Source organism: Sylvia atricapilla, chromosome 3, assembly GCF_009819655.1.
Source record: "Sylvia atricapilla isolate bSylAtr1 chromosome 3, bSylAtr1.pri, whole genome shotgun sequence".
Taxonomy (NCBI): Eukaryota; Metazoa; Chordata; class Aves; order Passeriformes; family Sylviidae; genus Sylvia; species Sylvia atricapilla.
The window spans coordinates 80,411,682-80,434,437 of record NC_089142.1 but is presented as its reverse complement, the minus strand read 5'-3'; the positions used below and the strand labels follow the sequence as shown (position 1 = coordinate 80,434,437).

Sequence of the window (22,756 nt, the reverse complement as noted above, 5' to 3'; positions counted from 1 at the left end):
TGAAAAAGCCTCTGAGGTGAAACAGATCATGACCTGCAGGTGCAGCAACAATGTGACACTTGCAAAGGAAAAAAAAGAAGGCTAATGTTTGAATCATGTAGAAACAGATGCAAATTCCAGCATATCACATAATCTTCTCAATCGATTTAGCACTGGCAGAGTGAATGTGGGGTCTAGTAGTGGATATCATGTTACCAAAAGAATGTAAACCTGCTGAAGATAGTTCAGGAAAGAACAGGAGAAATGTATGTTCAAAGTGGACTGTAAGGAAAAAAATCAAAGGAATCTGTTTAGTAAAGACTAGGGAGATACTTGGTAGCCTCCAGCTCTGCAGTATCTTTTTATACACCCCTCAGGGATTAAATCTTTTGCCAATGTCCTCAAGAAACAGGAGAAACAGTATGGGGCTAAAACTACAAGGCTTGAAGATCTAGCTTCCTGTTTCCAGCCATATTTATAACAAATGCAGGAGGAGACTGCCTGAGGAACGCAGGCATCTGTCACTGGAGGTTTTAAAACGGGTTAGACAGGCTTCTGTTGGGAACGATTTAGATACGGAAGGTGCTCCCTGGGAAAAAGGCCAGTGAGCAGGATTCACGAGGCTGCTTCCTGTGTGACTTGCTGCAAGCCTTTGGGATTCAGGTGAGCAGCCTGGCCATGGTGAACACAGAAAACGTGGCCTCACCACGCCATGCAGTCATGGATGCTCCATACTGAAGGGTGTCTGCAGAGCCACTGCAGCAGAGTTCCTGCTGCAACAGGAACTTCACATTTTGTGACGTTCTGCTTCCATTGTTGAGCAAAACATAAATATTTGGTGCAGCTGTAGGGGAAGTGCTTCGTTCTACTTCTAGGTCATTATATTCCTATTTGTTATTAGTAACAGTCTTCTGACCACCTGTGTTACCTGAAAGGCCTACAGCAGCAGCTCATAACAAAGAGCCATGCTCATCATCAGATGTTTGCTCTGGGACCAAACAATGGTGACCAAGAGGAGGGCCAACCAGTTGATCAGAGGGATGGAGCATCTCTCCTGTGAGGAAAGCCTGGAAAAGCAAAGACTTCAGCATGACCCAATTGCAGCCTGGGGCAAGACTATTTACAAAAGCATGTAGTGACAGGAAAAGAGGGAATGGGTGCAAATGGAAAGAGTGTAGGTTTAAATTAGATATTAGGGAGAAACCTTTCACTGTATGAGAGGTGAGGCTCCGAACAGGTTGCTCAGAGGGGTTGTGGATGCCACATCCCTGAAGGGGTTCAAGGCCAGGTTGGATGAGGCTTTGAGCAATCTGGTCGAGTAAAAAGTGTCCTTGTCTACGGGGCTGAAACGAGATATCTTCAAGTCCCTTTCAACCCAAACCATTCTGATTCTACGGTGGCCTCTCGCTATAAACATGGCTTACGCCGCTGGGCTCCAGGCGCCCTCGGCCGTACCCTGGCACACACGTACTCCCACACGATCCGACAGACGGCCCAGACGCCGCCGCTCCCCGCGGCAAGGCGAGCGCAGGCCGCTGCCGGCGCACGGGCCGGGCGGCACCGGCGCAGCCCGAGGGGGCGCGGGGCGGGGCCGCGGGGCGGAGCGGAGCGGGGCCGTCATGCCAGCGCTGCCCGGCGCCGCCGCCAGTAGCAAGGCTGCCGTCCCCATGGCGGCCCGCAGCGGCACCAAGACGGCCGCGGCCGGGCGGCTCTACGACATCGTGGTGTTCGGCGCCTCGGGCTTCACCGGCCAGTTCGTGGTGGAGGAGGTGGCGCGGGCGGCGGCGGCGGCGGCGGCCGGCGAGGGGCAGTTGTGCGGCGGCCGCCTGCGCTGGGCCGTGGCCGGGCGGAGCCGCGAGAAGCTGCGGGCGGTGCTGGAGCGGGCGGCCGAGCGGCTGGGTACGGGCCGCGGCCGGGGCGGGGGGCGCCCGGCGGGTCGGGTGTGCGGGGAAGGGCTGAGGAGCGAAGCGGGGCGAGCCCCGGCGCTGCGCCGGGGAGGAGGGGGCTCGTCCCGGGCGGAGCGGTGTCGGTGACGGCGGTCTCCGGTGCGCAGGGAAGGCGGCGCCCGGGGAGGAGGTCGGCGTGCTGCTCTGCGATGTTGGCGACGCGGACTCGCTGGCCACCATGGCGAGGCAGACCCGGCTGGTGCTCAACTGCGTGGGCCCGGTGAGTGCGGGGATGCGGCCGGGGCGGTGCCCCCGCGGCCTCTTTCTCCGGGGCCGCGCCTCGGCTGCGGGAGCACGGGGAGCTGCCGCGGCCGCGCAGGCACAGCGCAGCTCTTGGAACTCGACCCCGGAGTTCCGAGTGGACTGTGGACTGCAGTGGCACAAGGGTTTCCCACCGCCATCGCAGGTGATGCGTCCTCACGGACGGGTCTCCGCACTGAAATATAGCGGGGTTGGTTTTCAGTCTTTAACAAGCAGCCTAAGATACTGATGCTAAAATTTGGCCCAGCGTTTTGGTTTGGGCCAAAATGTCACTGGTGTTAGGGTTAAACATGGAGCTGGAAAAGGGGCCCACAGGCTTGTTGCCAGAGGCGCTCTTGGCCCTTTTAAAACCTTCAGTGGCAGTATTTCAGTGCATTGAGAGCATCAAAGTCTGCGAGGTGGAAGTTGGCTCATGACCCTGTCTTTGAAATTCACAGCGTTTAAGTAGAGAATATGCAGATAATAAGAGTGCAGAAAGTGTGAAGTGAAATTAGTGGCAGTATTCAGTTGGTCTTGGTAATCTGATCTGATTTTATGAGAGTAATCAGGTGCAGTAGTCTGCAGCAAGCTCCATTATCAGTGAAGTTTATGTTTTCTTCTCCCCACACTCCCAAGAAATAGAAGTGCTGTTGAGTTTTAGCCCCACTTAGAAAAATCAGTAGCCACCAGGTTCACTTATATTGCAGAAATGTACTTTAGGTAAAGCACACTGGGTGAGTTGTGGTGTGTGGGTTTTCTTTTGTTACATCTCGTGTTCTTTCCTTCTATAGTATAGATTCTTTGGAGAACCTGTGGTAGAAGCTTGTGTTGAAAATGGTGCAAGCTGCATTGACATTAGTGGAGAACCTCAGGTACGTAACAGAAAACCACTGCCTTATATCAAGGCTCTGCAAAAGGAGTGTTTGTTTAGTATGTTTCATGCTTCTGCTAATGTTTCTGAACATGAAGACAAATTCTGCCTCCTGATCTACAATTTTGAGATGCAGTGATTATTTTAAAGTACACTATACTTGTATAGTTTTCTTACTCTTAAGACAGGAGCCTCTTTGGTTCTCTGTAGAAATACCAAATTGCTGAATTCTGCTTCAGGTCTCTGTTATTCTACATAGGAATTTTCTACTTTTTTCTTCTCACTGCTGTGAAACTTTATACTACAGACTAGGGATCGTATATATTTGTCAAAGATACTTGTTTTGAAGCATGGAGGGTGCTGTCATGTGACAGTGAAGCACTGATGGCTAGTATTAGGTATGGCCAAGAGTGAATTTCAGCTTAAAATATTTGTTCTGGCTGTGTTTCAGTTTCTGGAAGGAATGTACATGAAATACAATGAAAAAGCTGCAGAAAAGGGAGTATATGTCGTTGGAAGCTGTGGCTTTGACTCCATACCGGCGGATATGGGAGTACTGTACACCAGAGACAAGTTGAAAGGTGACTAGAATAAGTGAATTTTTATGGTGAAAAAGAAATGCAGATTATGCTCTCATCTGGTTTCCTAAAGCAGCAGTGGTCCCTTGGAAACCTTGTCATCGTCTCTTTTTGCCTGCCTTTGCCAGGTGACCGGTTTCAACCAAATGTGGTAGAGAGAAATTCCAAGTCATATTCCCATTGGATGGGTCATTGGGTAGGGGAGGGATTCATGGTCATATTGCTCACTGAGGGGGCCCTGTGATGAGCTCAGTTGTTCAGAGCATGGTGCTAACAGCGCCGAGGTTGTGGGTTCCATCCCCTGTGGGCCATTCACTTACAAGGGCTGGACTCGGTGATGCTCATGGGCCCCCTCCAAAAAGTTTCCTTTTTCAGCTGGAAGCTCTGAGAAGCTGTTGTGTGAGTAGCAGGACAGTGCTATACAGTGCCTTTTACTTTAATAACAGCTAGAGGGTAACTGAAAGAGAAGTATATTTAAGAATATATGGGAGAGGATTTAACTCTATGTAAATACTACTTGATCCCAATCCCAGATGAAGACACTCTGTTCATCAGGTCTGACTTTAAGTTGGGAGGGTCCGTAAGAGTATCCAAATGTTTTGCTTTTATGGACTCTTAAAAAGGCTGCTAAATGGGATTAGTGGAGTCAGCATTCAGTTGATGAAACCTCAATTCAGATCTGACTGGAGGAGAAACAAGGCATGGAAATGAGTATCTGGATGTTCATGAGGTTGTCATTTGATGTTTGATGCCTGTTTTGAATAAAGATTTCTTTTATCTCTTCCTATTTTGACTTTATGGCATTACCCTGTCTATCCAGTTTCTTGCTATACAAATAGAGTTTTCCAGTCTCAGAAGGAACTAAGCAAAGCAAAAGAAATCAGAATTTGGAGGCATTGTGTTGTTCTGCTATTCATCAAACTAAGCATTCTTTGCAAAACACTATTTTAAGCTACGCTAAAATTAAATATTTTGGGATATTTTGTGTGTTTTTGGGGGATGGTGGGTTGTTTCGTTTTGGTGGTGGGTTTTTTGTAGTTTGGGTGTACCAAAATTTTTAAGTTTATGTTCAGTTTCACAGCCTACATCATCCTTTATTTTGAAACTTGGGGGGAAATTAATGTGGCTCTCAATATTACTTTCCTTTTTTTTTTTTTAATGAATATTTTATAGTATCTCATTACCTAGATAAGAGAAATGAAAAAAAAAATGGAGATAATACTAGTCACCTGTATTGAAGTAATTTACACAAGAAATATAATAGTTGCTAACTCGAATAGCTGTGTGTCTTAATGTTACATTATTTTGCTTTGAGATGAAGATGAAACTCTGCTTTTTCAGCTGAAAATGTCAGTGGCCTGCTGTTTTGAGTCTACCAGAGCCTTCTGTGGCTTTGCAGACTAATGACTGCATATGCCAAGTAACGTTTCCCTTTCCTTACAGGCACTTTGACTGCTGTTGAGAGTTTCCTATCGGTGAAATCTGGGCCTGAGGTTAGTTGGTTTCTCCCTTCCTGAAACTCAGGAGTATTTGTGATAACATCACCACAGCCTGTCAGAATAACTGTTGCCACATTAAGTCAGACCAAGGAGCAAACTGGCAGGTCTTTGATGATAAATCTAAGAACTTTATTCTTTAGGAGCTACTAAAAGTATCCTAAGCAAACACCCTTTTGTAAGGTCTGTTTGTAGAGCTGTCTACCTACACTGTAAGCTGTTCCAAGAATTATTTTGTTTTTGCACAGATGTGGGAAGGATCCTTACACAAGTGAAAGTGTAACAGGTCCACAGTGTATTGCCAGTAATCCTAGTGTTATGTTAGGCTGTTTGGATTTTTTATTCATTGTTGGAGGGGAGAGTTGTTTCAATGTACTTTCATGCATGTAATAATACCTGTAGGTAGTAATTGTATTGATGTGTAATATATGTAATAATCCTAATGCTGTTGTTAAAACAATGCAACAATGATCCAAGCCAGTCTCGATGCCCAACACCAAACACTGCTGCTCCTGGCATGGGCACCCATCTTGCCTACAAACCATTTTTGTTCTTAAATCTGTAGGAGTGGAGGAAGCGCATGGAATGGGAGAGTAGTATCTGTCTGTTAAGGAACAGGGGATAGTAGTTAACAGGAATGTATAAATCTGTATGTTGGGTATGAAGACACATTTAAATATATAGCATAAGTTCAAAGTGTTGGTAAGAAGGGATCTCAAGAATGAGAATTAACTACACTGAGATGGTCAGAAGAGCTAAGATATGTATTAAATTCTGTGGGTCCTGAGTATGTTGCAGATCATGTGGAATGAGGGGTGGAGATTGGTCAGGTCTGGTTGATAAACAGTTCATTTCCCCCCAGCAGCTCACAGTGCTGTGCTTTGTGTGGCAGCCACAGAGGTGTCAGTAACACAGCAGTGTTCTGGCTACTGCTGAGCAGTGCTGGCACAGCACTACGGCTGCCTCTGCAGCATTGCCCCCCTCACCCCATAGGCTGGGGTGGGCAAGATGCTGGCAGGGGACGCAGCTAGGACAGCTGCCCCAAACTGACCAAAGGGATATTCCAGACTGTGTGAGTTCTGCTCAGCAATAAAGACTATAGGAAAAGAGAAGAAGGTGGGGGGAAGGTAGGGGAGTGGGGAGGCATTTTTACTGCTACACCTTTGCTCCCATGTGCAGCTTTTGCTTTAATAAATTGCCTTCATCTTGACACACAAGGGATTTTTCCGTCTTATTTTCCCCTCTCCCTATCTTAGTTAGGAGGAGAGTTACAGAGTGTCTTGGTGAGCACCTGGCATCCAGCCCCAAGGTCAACCCACACCATTCCAATATACTATGATCATAACATTTATATGTAATAGTTGTAATACATGTAGTGATTCTAATATTACTAAAATAATCCATGAAACCTTTAAACACTGAACTAATGACTGTTTTGTGGTATGTCACAAGGGTGTTGCTGTACATGATGGGACCTGGAAGTCAGCTGTCTATGGCCTTGCAGATGAAGACAACCTGAAAAAGCTTCGCAGACAGATCGGATATGCTCCTGTTCCAGTAGTTGGCGCAAAGCTTAAAAAAGGTATAGGCATATGATGTGGAACATCATATGGTCTCCTAACAGTTCCAGTATTTGTGATACAGGCTGCTACAGTATTCAGTACTAAAAAGATGCATTTAGGACTTTAGTATTAACACATAGATGCTCACCTAGTAGAACTGAAGATAAGTTCAGTTTTACTGATTTGTTCATATCTTAGTGAAAAGAGAACATGTTCCAGCATTTACTGGGTCTCAAAGTTAATGCATTCTAAAGAACTTTTAGTGACATGGGAAACTTTTGATTTCAGAAGTGATTAGTAGCATGGAAGGAAAAAAAGTAAAGGACTGTTACATTGATTACTAAATTCATCCTTGAAATAGTGCATATAGTGAATTATATATAGTGATATATAGTGAATTTCGAGTGAGCCAGGGATGTATTTGGAATTGCTTGCTTAGAGTGAAAAGAGATAATGTCAAAAAACTCTTGAGAGAAAACTGGTAATGGTAAGGCCATTATGGTCAGTTTCTTTCAGTTTGTGTGAAGATTGGAACTTTTTTTTTCTGACTTAATTTTTTTTTTCATTTGCAGAGGATTTTTGTTCTACAGTCCGGAATTCAAGGAGTACTGCATTACATTCATGGGATCTGATGGGTCTGTTGTGAAAAGGACTCAGCGTTATTTGCACACCGAGTTGCAGCAAACACCTGTAAGTTACTGTTATTTGCACATTGTGTCTTCTGGGTGCACTGGCCTCTGTTTCATGCTACTTGAGACTGTGGCTGATGAGCCTGCCTTTGGCTGGTAGCATGATAGTTAGGAGACTCTCTTTTTGGGTTCTCCTGCTGTCTGATTTCTGGGTATGTATTTGTAGGGAGTGGAAACCTTGAGTCTCAGAAATATCTGAAAAGTAGCCTTCATGATAAATATATTAAATTCTGTTTCTATGCAGAGACTTTTCTTGTATTAGCAAAGCTTCCAAAAGCATCATAATCGTAGTCTGTGGTAGCTATAGCCAGCTCAGTATAGTGTAGTAAATATTCTGATAAAGAATTCATATGCTGCTCATTTATATCTTAAGATTTCTTTGATGTTTGGGACTCCAGTGTGCAGAGTAAAGGCAGTGTGAAGTAAAGGTGGAAAAGATGATAAATTTTTGTTTTCCATGGTTTCCTGAGAGGAAATGAGCACCAGCAATCTGTGTAACTGCTGTGCAGAAATCACAGGCATCAGTTAAGCAATGAGAGTGAGATGGTACTTTAAAAACATACTTGAAAGGTACAAATGAGAAAGGCTTGCCTTTGCTATTTCAGTTTCTCTTTAAGAAAAGCACAAAGGGGAGAAAAGGAAGACCTAGGAGAGAAGGCTGAAATTGGATACCAAAACTCATCTTTCTGTAAAGTTTTATTTTCTTGTTTACCATGTATGCTCCCTCTTCACTCTGTAGTTACACTGTCTTCCCAGAATGAATGATAAAGTGAATCATTCTTCAGACAGTTCCTTAGAACTAAGACAATTGCTTAAGGCCCTATTTAAACTCATACATCCTGTATGAAACAACTGCATCTTACTTTGGGGGTAGACTGCTTTATAAAAATCAACTGATGGAAAAAATTACTGTAAATCCTATCACTGAAAATACATTCTTGCTTCAGGTCCAGTATGGCGCTTACGTAACTTTAGGTGGTCTTGGCTCTGTTCTCAAGCTGATGTTTATGGGCATGTTATTTCTTCTTCTGGTGAAGTTCAACTTTGGAAGAAAACTTCTCACAAAAGTAAGTTTTCCAAACACAAAATGATTTAGTGTTTGGAGATATCTTTTTTTCCCCTTTAATTTACTGCTGGTCTTTCTTTGGTTTTTTTCTTCTTTTTTTCTCTTCTCTATTCATACAGTACCCGAAATTTTTCTCTGGTGGATACTTCACAAAGGAAGGACCAACCCAGAAGCAGGTAACTGACTGTTTTCTACCACAGTTATAGAATACATTTGTTGCAGTAATGCTGGAATAGTAATTTAGGGTCAACTGCTTAGTCACAAAGAAGTAATTTCTAAATCAATCACAGAATATTCTGAGTTAGGAGAGACCCACAAGGATCATCAAAGCCAAACTCCTGGCCCTGCACAGGACATCCCAAGAGTCACACCATGTGCCTCAGAGCATTGTCCAAGAGCTTCTTGATCTCTGTCAGGCTCAGCGCAGACCAGTTCCCTGGAGAGCCTGTTCCAGTGCCCTGCCATCCTCTGGGTGAAGAACCTTTTCTAATATCCAACTTAAACCTCCCCTCATACAACTTCAGGCCATTTCCTTGGTCACCAGAGAGAAGATCTTCTGCCGCTCTTCCTCTCACACGGAAGTTGTAACTGCAGTGAGGTCTCCCCTCAGTCTCCTCCAGGCTGAGAAGACCCAGTGACCTCAGCTGCTCCTCATACGGCTTCCCCCCTAGGCCCAAATGCATGCTGTGTGTGCACATGCCTGTTCAGACAGTTATTGGGTATTTAAATAATCATGCCTTCTGCTCTTAGACATCAAAGTGTGTCTTACTCCTATGAGGAATAAATGGAAAATGTTGCTGGGCCTGATGTATTTCCCGTGGATAGCTCAGAGCACTCCGTCAAAGGTGATGACCAAGGGAGACTGATTCACAGAAACCCAGGACTGAAGGTGGTGAGAGAACAGACTTTAGTACAAGGACAGTGCCCAGCAAAGGGGAAGCAATTAAAAATTTAGATTATAAGTAATTCAAAATAACTTCTCTCATGTTTAAATGGATTACAGTATTTGGCAGGATTCTCTATGTAGAATTTGGATATTTATATTTACTACTTGTGCTTTCCTGGTAACATTCAGTTTCTCTTTTGGTGACCATGCTTGTCTTGTCCACTACAGATGGATGGAACCTCTTTTACAATGACTTTCTTTGGCGAGGGTTACAGCGAGGGACAAGATCCCCAAAAAGGCAAACCAAATGTGAAGATCTGCACTGAAGTGAAAGGACCAGGTACTAGTGTTAGTAGCAGCTGACTGGTTTTGCCTAGCATTCCCTGCTCTAAAATACGTTTATGATTGCACTGCTGTCCCTTTCACCCTTGAGAAGCACTTGCAACATGAAGAAAGCCAACAGCCTTTACAGTGTATTAACGGGGATACTAGAATTCATTGTGACCTGCTTTTTGAAATAGTCGGTTCACTTGCATTTGTGTCATTCTCTTTCCTCTGATTTTCCCTGGTCTAATTTTTGTTTTTGCAGAGCAGACCTGTTGAAGGAAGAGGGCTTTAAGGATAGTTTTTAATTGTTACAGCCTGGACTTAGTGCTTTGTTTATTTCCAGTTCCCTGAGAGTGAACTTAAACAGGTTCAGTGTGATATTGTATCACAGGTTCAGTGTGATACAATTTCAAAGTATCACATACTTATGTTCAGGTCAGTCCTTGAGGGGAGATGACACCTGAAGTTTGGAGAGAGCAAGAATGTACATTCAAAAAGGTGCTACTGTAGCATAGCATCTTCAGATAACTAGAGATGTGGCAGAATGCAAGTGTTGTGTGTTAAAATTCTGAATTTAAGCACAGGATGGGGAAAGCCCTTGCTGTGTCATAGAGCCCTCTGTCACCATGATATGGTCACTCACAGTTGTGTGGTTAGAGGCCGTTACATGAAGCAGTATTTGTCTGGATTAGATCTTAAGGACTTCACCAGCTACTTGGTCTGATTACTAGGTAAAAAAAGATGTTCTTAAATGGGAAAGGCTGTTTCATTGCCAAAGACATTGTTATTGAGAATGTTATTGAGAATGCTCTAGGGAAGAACAAGATTACGTTCCACATTTCAACACAGTGTATTTCATTGGGGGATTTTGTTTTGGTTTGTTTTTTTTTGTCAGAGCCTGGATATATTGCTACACCAATTGCAATGGTTCAGGCAGGTCTGTCTCTTCTGGAAGATACAGCTTCTCTGCCTAAACGGTAAGAACCTTCCCATGCTGAGCAGCTTGCTTTCCCTTACAGCTACTGTGTGCAGATGTTTCTTTGAAAAGACACTTAATCAGCCCTGTGGATTTGTGTTGTCTCACCCAGATAGCTGTGCAAGGGAGATGCTTTACCACAGGCTGATTTAAAGCCACTTGCTCTTCACCAGCCAATCAGTTTGAAAGTATGGAGTCGTAGGCTTTAAATCAGGCCTTTGCATCAATGTCTTTATGTTCAGTTAATGGAGTGGTTCCTACAGAGCTTGCTGGATGCAGAAATGAACCTGATTATAGCCACCCTGCCAAATGCCTTACCCACTCTCTTCTCAGACAAAATGGCTTTTACTTTCTTAGGGAAGCACATCCATAGCTTCAGAAAAAAGATCCCTCAATCACTGTGCCACTGATGTTTTTCCTTTTCGATTTTCACTAACAGGGGTGGTGTATATTCTCCAGGAGCCGCCTTCTCCAAAACAAAACTGATTGATCGCCTCAACAAGCGTGGTGTTGAGTTCTCTGTTATTAGCAAGCCTGAAGTCTGAAGTCAAACATAACTGTATGAACTAACACTTTTCCTGGGTCTAACTCTAATAAAACTCATTTGGCTGCAAAAGCCTAATCATAAAACAGTTTCACTGTGCTATTGTTTGCAGTAGAAACACAAGAAAATTAGAGTTAAAAGCTATAATAGTATTTGCTATAGTGAGAAAACCCCTAAAGGGTGGGTATTGAGTGTTAATTCACAGATTTATTAAATTGGTGACTTCTTGGGTACTAATTCTGGAATTCTAATCTTGGTCATCTAAGTTCAGGTTCCTGCTTCATGGACCCACTATAGCATCTGCTTCACAAGTAACCATAACTGCCTCGCTTCACCCCATTCTGCAACTATGTATGTAAAGCAGGCAGCCTGGGAAGAAAAGTGCCTTAAGTAGATGAAGCTACTAGTTACTCCTCATTGTGTGTTTGGTATATGTCTGTATTAACATCTTCAATTAATCTTTATTTAATAATTGTTCTTAGTGCAGATTTCTGTGTAGCTTCTGTAGTTAGTTAAGTTAGTCATGAACTGTATTGTGCTTTTGCTTCTGTAAAGAAGGCTTGTTCTGTTGATTGTTTTTGGACTCTGACTTGATGTGATCCAGGATTTGGGTGCACTGGCCTGTTTCACACTACTTGATACTGTGGTTGATGAGCCTGCTTCTTGCTGTTAGCATAAGAATAATGAGAGTGTCTTGTCCTGCTGTCTGATTTCTGGGTTTGTGTTTATGGGCAATGGAAGTCTTGAGTTACAGGAATATTTGAAAGGTAGCCTTCATGGTTTTCAGGGATGTGACTACATTAAATTGTTTCTGTGTAGAGGCTTTTTTTTGTTGTAACAGTAAAAACTATAAAGATTACTGAGATATATAAAGGTCATAAAAGTCTCTATCTCCCTCAACTTGTGTCACATTCACCTTTATTATTCTGAGGCAAATCACATACAAACTGATGCTTTATAGTATCATAGCTGTACTGAAGATTACTTTATGGATGTAGTTCACTATATCATGTTGGTTTAGGTGCTGCTTCTTAAGTTTATGCTGTCACTGCACTGTCTTCAATAACCTGAAGTTTAAAAAAGTCTATTAAAGCTTTACTCAGTAGCAAACAGACTAATTTCATACTGAGCTAGATGAAACTGAAGACACTGAAAAGCTTTTCCCTTCCTCTCACCCCTGCATGTGAAACATACGTACACACTCTGTACTACCTTACAGCAGAGAGCTTATGTATTTGAGGCACAGGGATCAGAGCAGTCCCTGTGTGCAGTTCACGTGCTCGGTTTCTGATATTTCTGTTCAGAACTGACCATTTGCCACCGCCCATGACCAGGAGCAGTTTTCCAACACAAGGTGTGTACACAACCAGCAGTGACCATCCCATTGCAGTGCCCTCTGCACTGCTCCACAGCCAGAGTGACCCACTGCCTCTGACAGGGTAAAATACAGTTGGGTTCCCAATGCATAAAGCTTCAGTCATGGCAACAGAAAGGTTATTTTTCAAATTTCCTAAAGAAGCAAGAATATAGCATCTTTTTGTCTACAGTGTTCTCTCCTATCAGTAATTTTTTCAATTTCTACACTGTTCTTTTAAAAGCACACAACCATTACTCCACATGGCAGTATTTTCACTTACTCTATTTCAGATCAATTTCAATTACTCAGTCAACTGAGCAACAGCCTCAGCTTATTTCTGCACCAGTTAATCAGTCTGTACATAAGATGAACGAACAGTACTGTAAAAATACCTACGTATCTTCATGTAGTAGTGTTCAGATCTTCCAGGGTCAGAAATGTTTTACAGTATTAAAAGACTTAGCAGAATGATGAAGCTAGTTCAATAGTATAGATGATGTTTCATAACAAGAAAAAGGTTATAATTTAGGGAGATGGCAATGATTTTGTTCAGGTAGGCAAAGGCAAAAAGATCAGAAACAAGGGGCCATGTGAGGTGTTACTGCCTTGTGTGGTTAACATTTTGATGGCAGTGACTGGAAATACCATATAAAACAAACAACTGATAAGCAAAACTGCTGAGAGTCGTCACTGAATCTGACAGACTGCCATCACTGACATTGCTAAGTTGTCATTCATGTGACTGGATTAAGAGTCTGAAGCAAGCAGTTCTTGGGTGTAGAAATGCACATCAAACACAACAAATGCACATTAATACACAAAGGTACACAGCACTTGAACACTGACATGGTTAAGCCACAAATTTCATCTTTAAGCAGCTAAGTATAGATTGGAAAGTCCAGGTTCAACTTACTTTGTTCCATGTGATAAAAACAAGTGTATTTCTCAAAGCTGTGGGACAAGGTGACCACTGCATTTAACTGAAAACTAAACATACCTCTGTTCCCATTTTACTGCTTCCAAAAGGACTGTGTATACAGTAACTATATGCATGCTAAAAATATCTCACAATTTGAATCCGGGGGTTCATTTTAAACAAAGCTCACAAGCTTTTGGTTTGGTTGGCTGCTACTGACTTTTTGAAATACAAACCTTGACTACAAGAGGAGTTTCCAGTAAATTCAACTCTGCTGCCCTTGGCAGACTCTTGAGGGAGCTGGAGCGATGTGTGGTTGATCTCAGGGGGCTGGAGGATGCCACACAAGAAGTAGAAGCCGGGCACAGGGACTGCTGGCTCTCATCCTGTGCCGCAGAGCGGGAAGGAACAGGACGAACCACCAAATCCAGCAACCTGTTAAAATACACAACTGAGACTGGGAACATCAAGAAAGAAATGACAAACAGCATGCTGTGATCATCTCAGATGATGCAGAACGAAAACATTCTGTGAACAAGAAATACAGGTGAACCCTCACTGCTGGGGGTGATATATTAGGCCCACAGGGAAGTGACAGGCACTTTTTGTCTGTCTCTCAGTCTGTACACCAACAGCTTGGTGGTAGTCAAAGCTTTAGTTTCAGCTGCCTTAAGTACATTTCTCATAATGTAAATACATGCATTTGCCTAACTAAGAATATCATAGCAGAAAAATGTTTCTCCAAATATTACTTATGATGAATTGTGTCTCAAATGTTATATATTTTATGTGCAAAAAAGCAAAACACCATATACCTTCACATGTATGCCTTCCCACCAAGACATTAACATAATTCAAACAGATTTCTCTTCTTTTTTTTCTCTCCCCTCAAATACAAAGAACAAGGCTAAACTTTTTGAAAAGGCTGCTTACTTATTGTATTCTGAGAAATTTGTTTTCTTGTTTCCTAGCCATGCTTCTTTAAGTCTGGACAGCACTCTACTGATGAAACTCGTACTTATGTGTACATTTCCTGCATTAGCCTGCCTTGTTGCTGTTGATAATGGCTTTGGCCTTGGGACTGTAAAAGCAAGAGGGAAAAGTCTCAGCCTTGTGTAACCAAAGTGGTGGGCAGCTGCACATTGTGTTTCCCTCAATTCTCTAAAAGTACCTTCTCTTAAGACCGATGAAGGCAGACGGTACGGCTTGGCTCGCTCTACTGCCAGCTTCCTTTGAACTGTGGGAAGGATCTTGATATATTGGTCTAACAGAGAATTTCTGGCAACTGCTCTCTCTCTCAAGCGAGGGTCATGATCATTCTGACAAAGGAAATGGGTAAAGCAAGAAGTTAACCATTTACCAGAAGTTCATTGCACAGAACTACCTCTGCCCATTCTAACTAAGGCCTGAATTTGTTCTATAGATAGAGGAGAACAAATCCACTGCACAGAGCCACAGCAAGTTCCAAGCTCCACCCAGGAGCCCACATCAACTTCACTTGGTAGTTTTGGATAAGTGCAAGGAAGACTGGAATAAAAGCAGAACATAAAACTCCTAGTTAAAAGGACTATGACACTTGGCAGAGCCATATTCTTATATGTTACTTCTTACTGCATGTTACACCTGCAATTTTCAAATATCTTATGGAACAGTAGGCATTCCCCTGGTTACCATGAAATACAGATGTCTGAGATCACTGAATACACAGGGTAACTGCAAAGTATGTTGGACAATATAATACGAAAATTAAAATGAGTTAAGAAAATCTACCTACCCACACCTTCTGTCTGGAACACAGTTTTCAAATACATGACTTAAAACTTCCAAGACTACCTTTTAAGTTTGATTTACTGGAAAAATACACTTTCAAAAAACAACACATGCATCAGAGATCGCCTAAGAGAAGTTTAAATAACACAAAATTTAATTTGGATATTTTGAGAAACGGTAGAATTTATTTTTAAAAAATTGGTAGCATGAAACTATGGAAATCAGAGTTTGCACTATAATTTGAGAAAATAACCCAAAATCACAACTAAACCCCACTACACATATTTTACCTGTCCAGCATCCAGACCGCTCTCAGGTAAAGATACAAAACATGACATACAACATACTCTTTATTCCAAAGGAAAAAGTAACACAAATAACTTCCATAGTCTCTACCATATATAACAGAGGGATCTGATGATCTGAATGAAAAAATGGGATGGTAGAAAAGATACCTATTTTTTACTCAGATGCAAACAAACTTTCAGTGGTGTCAACCATTGTCTGCAACATTTAATTTTTAGCTTCACATGGCAGTTAGCAGTAGTAAAACTATTTCAGTAAAACTATTTCAGCCAGCTTTTAGGTTCAGCTGCAGGAACTTATGTAGGAACTTATTCCTAGTCTTTCCAAGAATGATATAAAAGACGAAGCAGGATTTTTTTTTTTTTTTTGAGGACTATCAAAAGTGATCAGACACACGGACAGAAACTTGCACACAGCAGGACATCCACCCTTACCGTCAGACTGGCCTTCATGGACTGATTCAGCTGCAGTGCTGGGATGTAGTTGGCACGCTGCAAATGGTGGACTAAGAGGAATTCATGGTTCTGAACACCCGATTTGGTCTGCAAAAACTTCTCCAAACACTCCTGTGAGAAATAACGCATTTCAAACATCAATTACGATTCTGCCTCTTCTCTTGCCAAAGAGACAGTTAAGATTTTTCTGGTTTTTCTCCAAACTCACTTTTTCTGTGTCTGTGAAGGGCAGCTTCAGCAAATCCTCCATGAGCCCCATCTCCTGACAGATTTCATACATGTGCTTTAGCAGCTCTTCTATGTTTAACTTTGTGGTGTGTTGCTGCAACAGACCCCAAGCCTCCACCATGCACCTGCAGTTAAGGATTTGGACATGGAAAGCAATGGGAACACTGGAGCCAAAAAGATGCCCCACGGCGATGGCATATTCATTCAAAGATCAAAGGAAATGGAGGGGAGCCCCCTTTGGATCATCACTTCTCCACATTTCCCAGTATGTGAATGCCAAAACGGTGGGAGATTTCCTCACCTGTTGGACAACAAGACGGTGAGCAACAGCCGCACTTCGCTGCTGCTGGACATCGACGGCTTCATCATCTGCATGTACCTGAGGGCTCGCCTGTGCTCCCCCTGGCACATGAGTGACTGAATTATCCTCATGTGCTGCCATGACACAGTCTTGATTGTAGCTGGATGGAAGAGCAGGGCCAGGGAGTTCTGGACAGGTTGAGAGCAGCTGTATTATCACAGATACACAACACCCGAGCAACAAACACAGACAAAACTTTCTGCAGCAAGGCTGGACGTGGCTTAGACAAACACAGATGTCTAACTAACAAAACATGTGATCCAGGACACTTCAGTAAAAATTCTTCAGCATTTGCAGGAAAAAAAAAATCAGCCATACAAAACAACATGGATGTCTTCAAAGGAACAATTCAGATTTTTCTAAGTTCACAAAACTCTGTGTACAACATTGCATTTATCAAATACATTGTATTTAATAAATACATTACTAGATAACGAATGCTATTAAAAAAATCGGTTGTATTGACACAGTGACAACATTCAGTATAAAGAAGAATAGCTAATAGATTGAAAAGTCACTTCTGCAGTCTTCTGTCTCAAATCTTCCTGCTACCATCACAGTTTCCATGCTTCAAGGGTCCAAAACACTCTTTTAGAAACAGTGTCCAACCAGCCTGCTGAAAACCTAACCACGGACAGCTTTGAAAATTCAAATATTAAGTTGATTACTCCTTTGTAATCAACTATACTCCTCTGCATTGTTAATTAAAGATGATTACTCCTTTGTTTTAATCAAATTCCTGTCAAAGTAGTTAAAGCAAAATTTCAAATCATAACTTCTTGCTGAAGATGTCAGAGCAGTGTTACAAAAAAGCTTCTTATGCTCCAATAGCTCCTAATACCTAAGTACGAATTTTTAAAAATATTTTTATTTATTACATCTGTGCAGTACCATGTGTGTCCAACTCAACTGTTTCACACTTACTTCATAATCATTGTGATCTAGGAGCCAAAATCCTCGAACCAACTTAACAAGACCCCAAGGGATGGCAAAGGCAGTTAGAAAGGAAACAAGTAAAGTTTCTGTTTTATTTGGAAAGGAATGCATGATATCCAGCAGCAAGTAAATTGTCTGAGAGTATATCATTAAGGTGAATAAATCACTAAGACTAAACATTTATCACGTTATATTTGGCAAAACAATGAAATAGGAATATGAAAATGGCAGAAAGCAGAACACCCCAATGTATTGATCATGGCATTTTAAGCTATAACCACCTATTTTATCAATAATCAGGTTGTAATCACAAAAATGCATTCTGAATAGACTTGGAGAAAGAAACACTTGTGGATTTCTCTAAGGAAATCAGAAAGGCAAATATTTGGTATATACTCAGGCTTCTGCTTCCATCAGGGAAGCTACCAGTTGGACAATCAACATACTTGAACATCCAATGCTTAACTATTAAAGAAAACAAGTTTTACAGCTGTTTTGTTTCTCTCATTTCCTGACTTCACAAAATAACACAAATTATGGTGCCCTTACAATGCAACTTAGCACTGACTGATTGAAACTGTGTTTAAAACTGCATGTGGATCCCTCACTGCAAGTGTCAGCTTCCCTTTCTGACATCCCATGTTAGGGACATGTCTGAGTAACACAGCTTGGGACTGCAACCATCCTTAACCCCTTGCTCTCCAGGCTCCCTTTTCAGTACAGCCATCAAACAACCAAGGCAAATCTGCATGTTACAGCAGTGTAAAAAATTAGGCTTCTGCCCAATGACTGTTCTCAACCCCCTCTTTATTATTCTGTGTGCTTGTACTTTTAACACAAAAAAAGCAAGCACTATTAGCTGGGCTGGGAAATGATTGATTTTGGCAAAAATCAGCTACTGGAACACCACTGTTACAAACTGTTCTGAAGTAGCACATTTCACATTTCACTGTTCTAATACACAGTCCTTTGCTGCAGGAAAAATTGCTTAAAAAAATTAAAAACTAAATTACATTTTGAGAAAAACTGAGCAAGACTTTTATCTTTAATATTTTAGGGAACCTGTTTTCTTGTATCAGAAAAGACCTTGCAAAAAACACATAGGTGAAAACATGTAAGAACATTTATGTGCACACACTGAAGGAGTAATAACAAAATCCAGAAAGGATACAATTGCATGTTTATCACTTTCTTCAATACTTTCTAGCAAATAGAGATCCAGCAGTGCCTGAAATGAAAGATGAAAAGCTTTTTTAATGCTCCTGTCTTTCAGAACATTGGCTTTAGGGGGCTGCTGCTGCTGCTGAGGTTTTCAGGGAACAGAACACTCACATGTAAACTAACAGGTGGGTACTTCCCAGTGCCACCTTCATCTCTGCGCCACAACTTCTCCACTTGCTCTCCCAGCTGGGAAACCATTCCATCAATCATCAAGCAGTCAGAATCCCATTTTCCTCTGCAACAAAAGGGAGCAAGGGCTTGGACAGAGTAAAACACTCATTCCAGCCTCTCAGCGTCACTGATTTCTCAGTCAGAGGAAGGATGGTCCTTAGGTCACAACGAACTTCTTAATTCAGGCATCCAAAGCACAAACCCAAGAGAAGAGTGGCAATGACCTTTTGGATTCCAGGTTTGCTTTCTTGCTGCGTTACAAGTAATGCCAAAGAAGGGCAGACAAAGGGTTTTAACTGCAAAAATAATCACTCTCACACAGTCTAACAGTGGCAGCTTTCTAGAGATTTCCTCTAAGTCTTACCTTGATAAACGCTCGAGTTTCTGTCGGTGACCTGTATAGTAGCTCTGGATCAGAGGGTAATTGTAGAAAGGTCTAGACAAATGCATGTGATCATCTACAGGTGAGAAAGTAAAAGCAAGTTAAAGAAGTAAGATCCTGTTTTTTCAACTAAAACTTTGGACTAGACAGACAGAAACCACAAAACCTCAAGATGCCTCCAACTCTCAGCGAATCCAATCCTGTTTCTGCCTTTACTAAAGGAGAACTAAGACAAAATGCTCAACTACTTCTTGTCTCAAGATTGGTTTCATGTTTGCAGTCAACACAGCATTCAGAGCATGTAGGGTAAGCTCGAGGTTACTCCTTAAATGATCACCTCTCAAAGGAAATGGCTTTCTGAACATGTGAGCATCTGCAAAACAAATTAAGGCTGGCAATGGTAGTTATAAGGTGTCTCAATTAAAAGCATTTCCAAGTTGTACTTCCACCTTGAGCAATGAAAGGTTCAAAACAGGCAGATACTGCTTTTACTGCCAAAACAAGTGTTCTGGTGCTACAGGTTCTGCTTACCTAAACCCTCAGGAAGGAGACTGGATCGACAGAACCAGATCACCACTTGTGCATACAAAAAAATGAGGCTGGTTACCACCTGCTTGTTGATCAAGTCTGAAAAACCTGAAAAAAAGGCAAAACATGATTTGAGTATTGCAATTCCTCTCCTTTTTACAAAACTCTCTTTACAGAACAAATAGAAAGTACAAACAAACACAATAGAAGCCTGTCTTTGAGGTCATCCCTCTGGATCACTTCTGAATTTGAAGAAAAAAATAACAATCCCCCACCACCACCCCCCCAAAAACAATCATTACAAAGAAACAGAATCACTAAAGATTAAAATTGAAGAAAAAGCCTAAACTATGAAATATACTCAGGAAAAAGACATTTGTTTTCCACATAGCAAGAGATTTTTACTCTAGCAAAGCTGGAGTCTTCTTTTGCCCTAAATATGCCAACAAAAAATTTTAAATTCAACAGCTAAAATCTCAAGGAATTTGCTTTACAAGTTACAAGTAATTTTGGTTTCCTTTCTATTTTCCAGCAGTTTACATACAACTACCAATTGCTAGCTAACCATCAGGAACATTTCTCAGCATTACCACTCTCAGCTGCTGTAACTGCCACCCAGCTCACTGCTCCATCAGGGTAGCCTCCCCTACCCAGCCTCATGAACTCCACAACAAGCTGCTCCCCTGAACTCAAGGTGTCTTAAATCAAACTCCCAACAGCTCACATTTAAACTTCTCCTTCCTGCTCAACCTGACTCTCTCCCAACCATCCAAAACAACAACAGCTCCTGTCTCCACACCTACAACTCAAGCATCCTTCCAAGTCTTAACAAACAGACCAAAGGCCCAGCAGTGCTTTCACCAACCTTTCTCAGTCAGCTCCCGGGCTTCTGTTAGAAAACAGTTCAGGACTGTGCTGAGGTTGCTCAGAAGCAGCTGGCAGTGCTGAAGGGACTGTAATGTCTGTGGGTCAATGAAGTTGCAGGAGCCGTCAAACAGTGGCACACCTTGTCAAGGACAGAGATTAAATCATCCGTCAGCACAGCAACTGCAGACTTCCAAAGGACACTTAACCAACCCCAGGAGACTTAAACAACCACTTCAAGAACCAGCAGCATACACTGGCAGATTACTGAGGAAGATCCTTTACTAGGAATGACTCGAGGGTTCAACAATGACTCCCCCAGTACTCACAGATTTGGTCCAGTTCATCTTTTGTACAGATCACTTTGTTCCACGTCCACTCAAGAACAAACCGTAAATTGACAGCAGAACTTGGCTGCTCTTTAAAAAGAGAAAACAAAAAACACATGAAGCCACAATTTCTAACCAAAACAGGCACAACATAAAAACAATGCAAGCACCATTACCTTCACAAGTCCAGTGTTTAATGCAGCCTGTCAGAAGTTCTAAAGAGCCTGTCTGCACAGCAGCTGACAACACTGCTTCTAACTGCTCCTCCTGAAAGGAAAAGACGAAAGCAAATCACAACCTCACACACTTTTCATACCTAGGCCTCAACAGAAGTATTTGTTTCTAACTGGATACTCATTCAGGCATCACAAAGTCCACTCATACAAATACAACCAATTCCACATTCTTGATTCTTTCTTAATTCTAGCCACAGGCTGGACTGCTTCCTAGTTTGAGGAACACAGAAAAGTTTCCTCTCACATTTCAACTTCACACAGGCTAGCTCTCATCTCTATTTCTGTGCCTCGGGGTTTCTGACTTCATTTACTGAGTCTCAATTAACTCTTTTCACTAGCATCCTATGCTAATACCCATTATGCACTTTGGGCACACCCCTTTGCCATCAGGAACACATGAAGGGGACAGAGCAAACATGACTGTGTTTGCATGGAAACAGTGAAGCTGAGGCCATGCAGCTCGAGACCAGCAAGACATGAAGCAGCTCTGACAGCCAAAACACTAAGTTACAATTAGTTAAAGGACCATAAAGTAGTGAAACATTTCAGTTCTTGTAGGCTGAAATTTCAGCCTGTTCAAATACTGTATTCTAATGCCATGGCAGTCCTTGAGAGGGATAATGCACAGACATGCACACACATGGGAAATAACGTCATAGCTTATTCCAACTGGTGTTCAGGCATTTCTTTCAGGTGAAATGATCCTGCATACAATTTTACTTTTTTCTTTTTTTTTTCCTTTTCTCTTTTTTTAAACATATTCAACAATATGTTTGCCTTCTAAATAAAATTTTTACATTCAAAGACATTTCTACACATTCTGTCATTTGAATGCATGTGTCATACTTCCATCTTTTTCTGAAATCTGGTTTCAGGCAAGGAAACATGCCAAATGCTGCTTAGGGTGGCCAACAAAATTGCAAACCCATCTTCTTGACCTAATTCTGAAATTTCTATTTCTAGCATCCAAAAGCAATCCCCCCTTAAATGCATAACATGTCTTTGAACAATATGATCACAATTCAGCAAAGGTCACCCTAAAATTTTTCCCAAGTTACTTCCCAACCAGAGCTGACATCAGGAAATCTAATCAGAATCTAAGAGCCTACATCAGGCTTGCAAAATAAGTATTCGATGGACTGGGTCAGCTTGTCAAGGGGTCTCTTCCGTATCAAGCTCGGAGTTTGGATCCAAGAATATTATTACTTCTGCTAAATAATGTCAACACCTGCCTCTCAGAGCAGCTTCATAGTCACATAAAACTCAGATGGTCATGTCTCGTAGCCTCTACAGCCTTCGGATAAGATGGATGTATTTCCCCCTGGATTCCTCAATGTACACTCACCTGACTCAGACTGGATGGCTGGACATCAACCAGTCTTGGAGACAGCAAGCCAGCTACAAGACACCGAGTGTAGCTGTCACGAATGGCTTCACTTATTAAAGGACCAGATTTCTTCAAAAGCATCAGGGTCTGAAACATCAGTCAAAACACACAGGTTAAGACAGCAGTCAATCACTAAGATTCCGTCTTAA

General features: G+C 42.1%; 2 protein-coding genes across 2 annotated transcripts; one reads left to right on the top strand and one right to left on the bottom strand.

Annotated features, from left to right (window-relative positions):
• Positions 1-1,578: 1,578 nt before the first annotated feature.
• On the top strand, positions 1,579-12,060 carry SCCPDH (saccharopine dehydrogenase (putative)). The gene is made up of 12 exons (XM_066315956.1): positions 1,579-1,878; positions 2,033-2,145; positions 2,957-3,037; positions 3,488-3,617; positions 5,058-5,107; positions 6,563-6,691; positions 7,243-7,362; positions 8,309-8,428; positions 8,547-8,603; positions 9,542-9,653; positions 10,536-10,617; positions 11,056-12,060. The coding sequence occupies exons 1-12, from the start codon at positions 1,599-1,601 to the stop codon at positions 11,159-11,161; spliced, it is 1,380 nt and encodes a 459-aa protein (XP_066172053.1). The 5' UTR covers positions 1,579-1,598; the 3' UTR covers positions 11,162-12,060.
• Positions 12,061-14,337: 2,277 nt separating this feature from the next.
• On the bottom strand, positions 14,338-22,688 carry LOC136358553 (protein ELYS-like). The gene is made up of 14 exons (XM_066314429.1): positions 22,566-22,688; positions 21,161-21,251; positions 20,985-21,074; positions 20,657-20,797; positions 19,795-19,899; positions 19,246-19,339; positions 18,822-18,945; positions 18,661-18,717; positions 17,478-17,624; positions 16,494-16,681; positions 16,173-16,317; positions 15,944-16,075; positions 14,605-14,752; positions 14,338-14,514 (listed from the first exon to the last, which is right to left on the bottom strand). The coding sequence occupies exons 1-14, from the start codon at positions 22,686-22,688 to the stop codon at positions 14,363-14,365; spliced, it is 1,737 nt and encodes a 578-aa protein (XP_066170526.1). The 3' UTR covers positions 14,338-14,362.
• Positions 22,689-22,756: the final 68 nt, after the last annotated feature.

Coding starts and splice junctions, on each gene's coding strand:
- SCCPDH (XM_066315956.1), top strand. CDS start 1,599: ATGCCAGCGCTGCCCGGCGCCGCCGCCAGTAGCAAGGCTGCCGTCCCC. Junction 7,363..8,308: donor CCGAGTTGCAGCAAACACCT/GTAAGTTACTGT, acceptor TTCTTGCTTCAG/GTCCAGTATGGCGCTTACGT. Junction 8,604..9,541: donor AAGGACCAACCCAGAAGCAG/GTAACTGACTGT, acceptor TGTCCACTACAG/ATGGATGGAACCTCTTTTAC.
- LOC136358553 (XM_066314429.1), bottom strand. CDS start 22,688: ATGCTTTTGAAGAAATCTGGTCCTTTAATAAGTGAAGCCATTCGTGAC. Junction 21,252..22,565: donor AGCCATCCAGTCTGAGTCAG/GTGAGTGTACAT, acceptor TTTTCCTTTCAG/GAGGAGCAGTTAGAAGCAGT. Junction 14,515..14,604: donor TTCATCGGTCTTAAGAGAAG/GTACTTTTAGAG, acceptor TTGCTTTTACAG/TCCCAAGGCCAAAGCCATTA.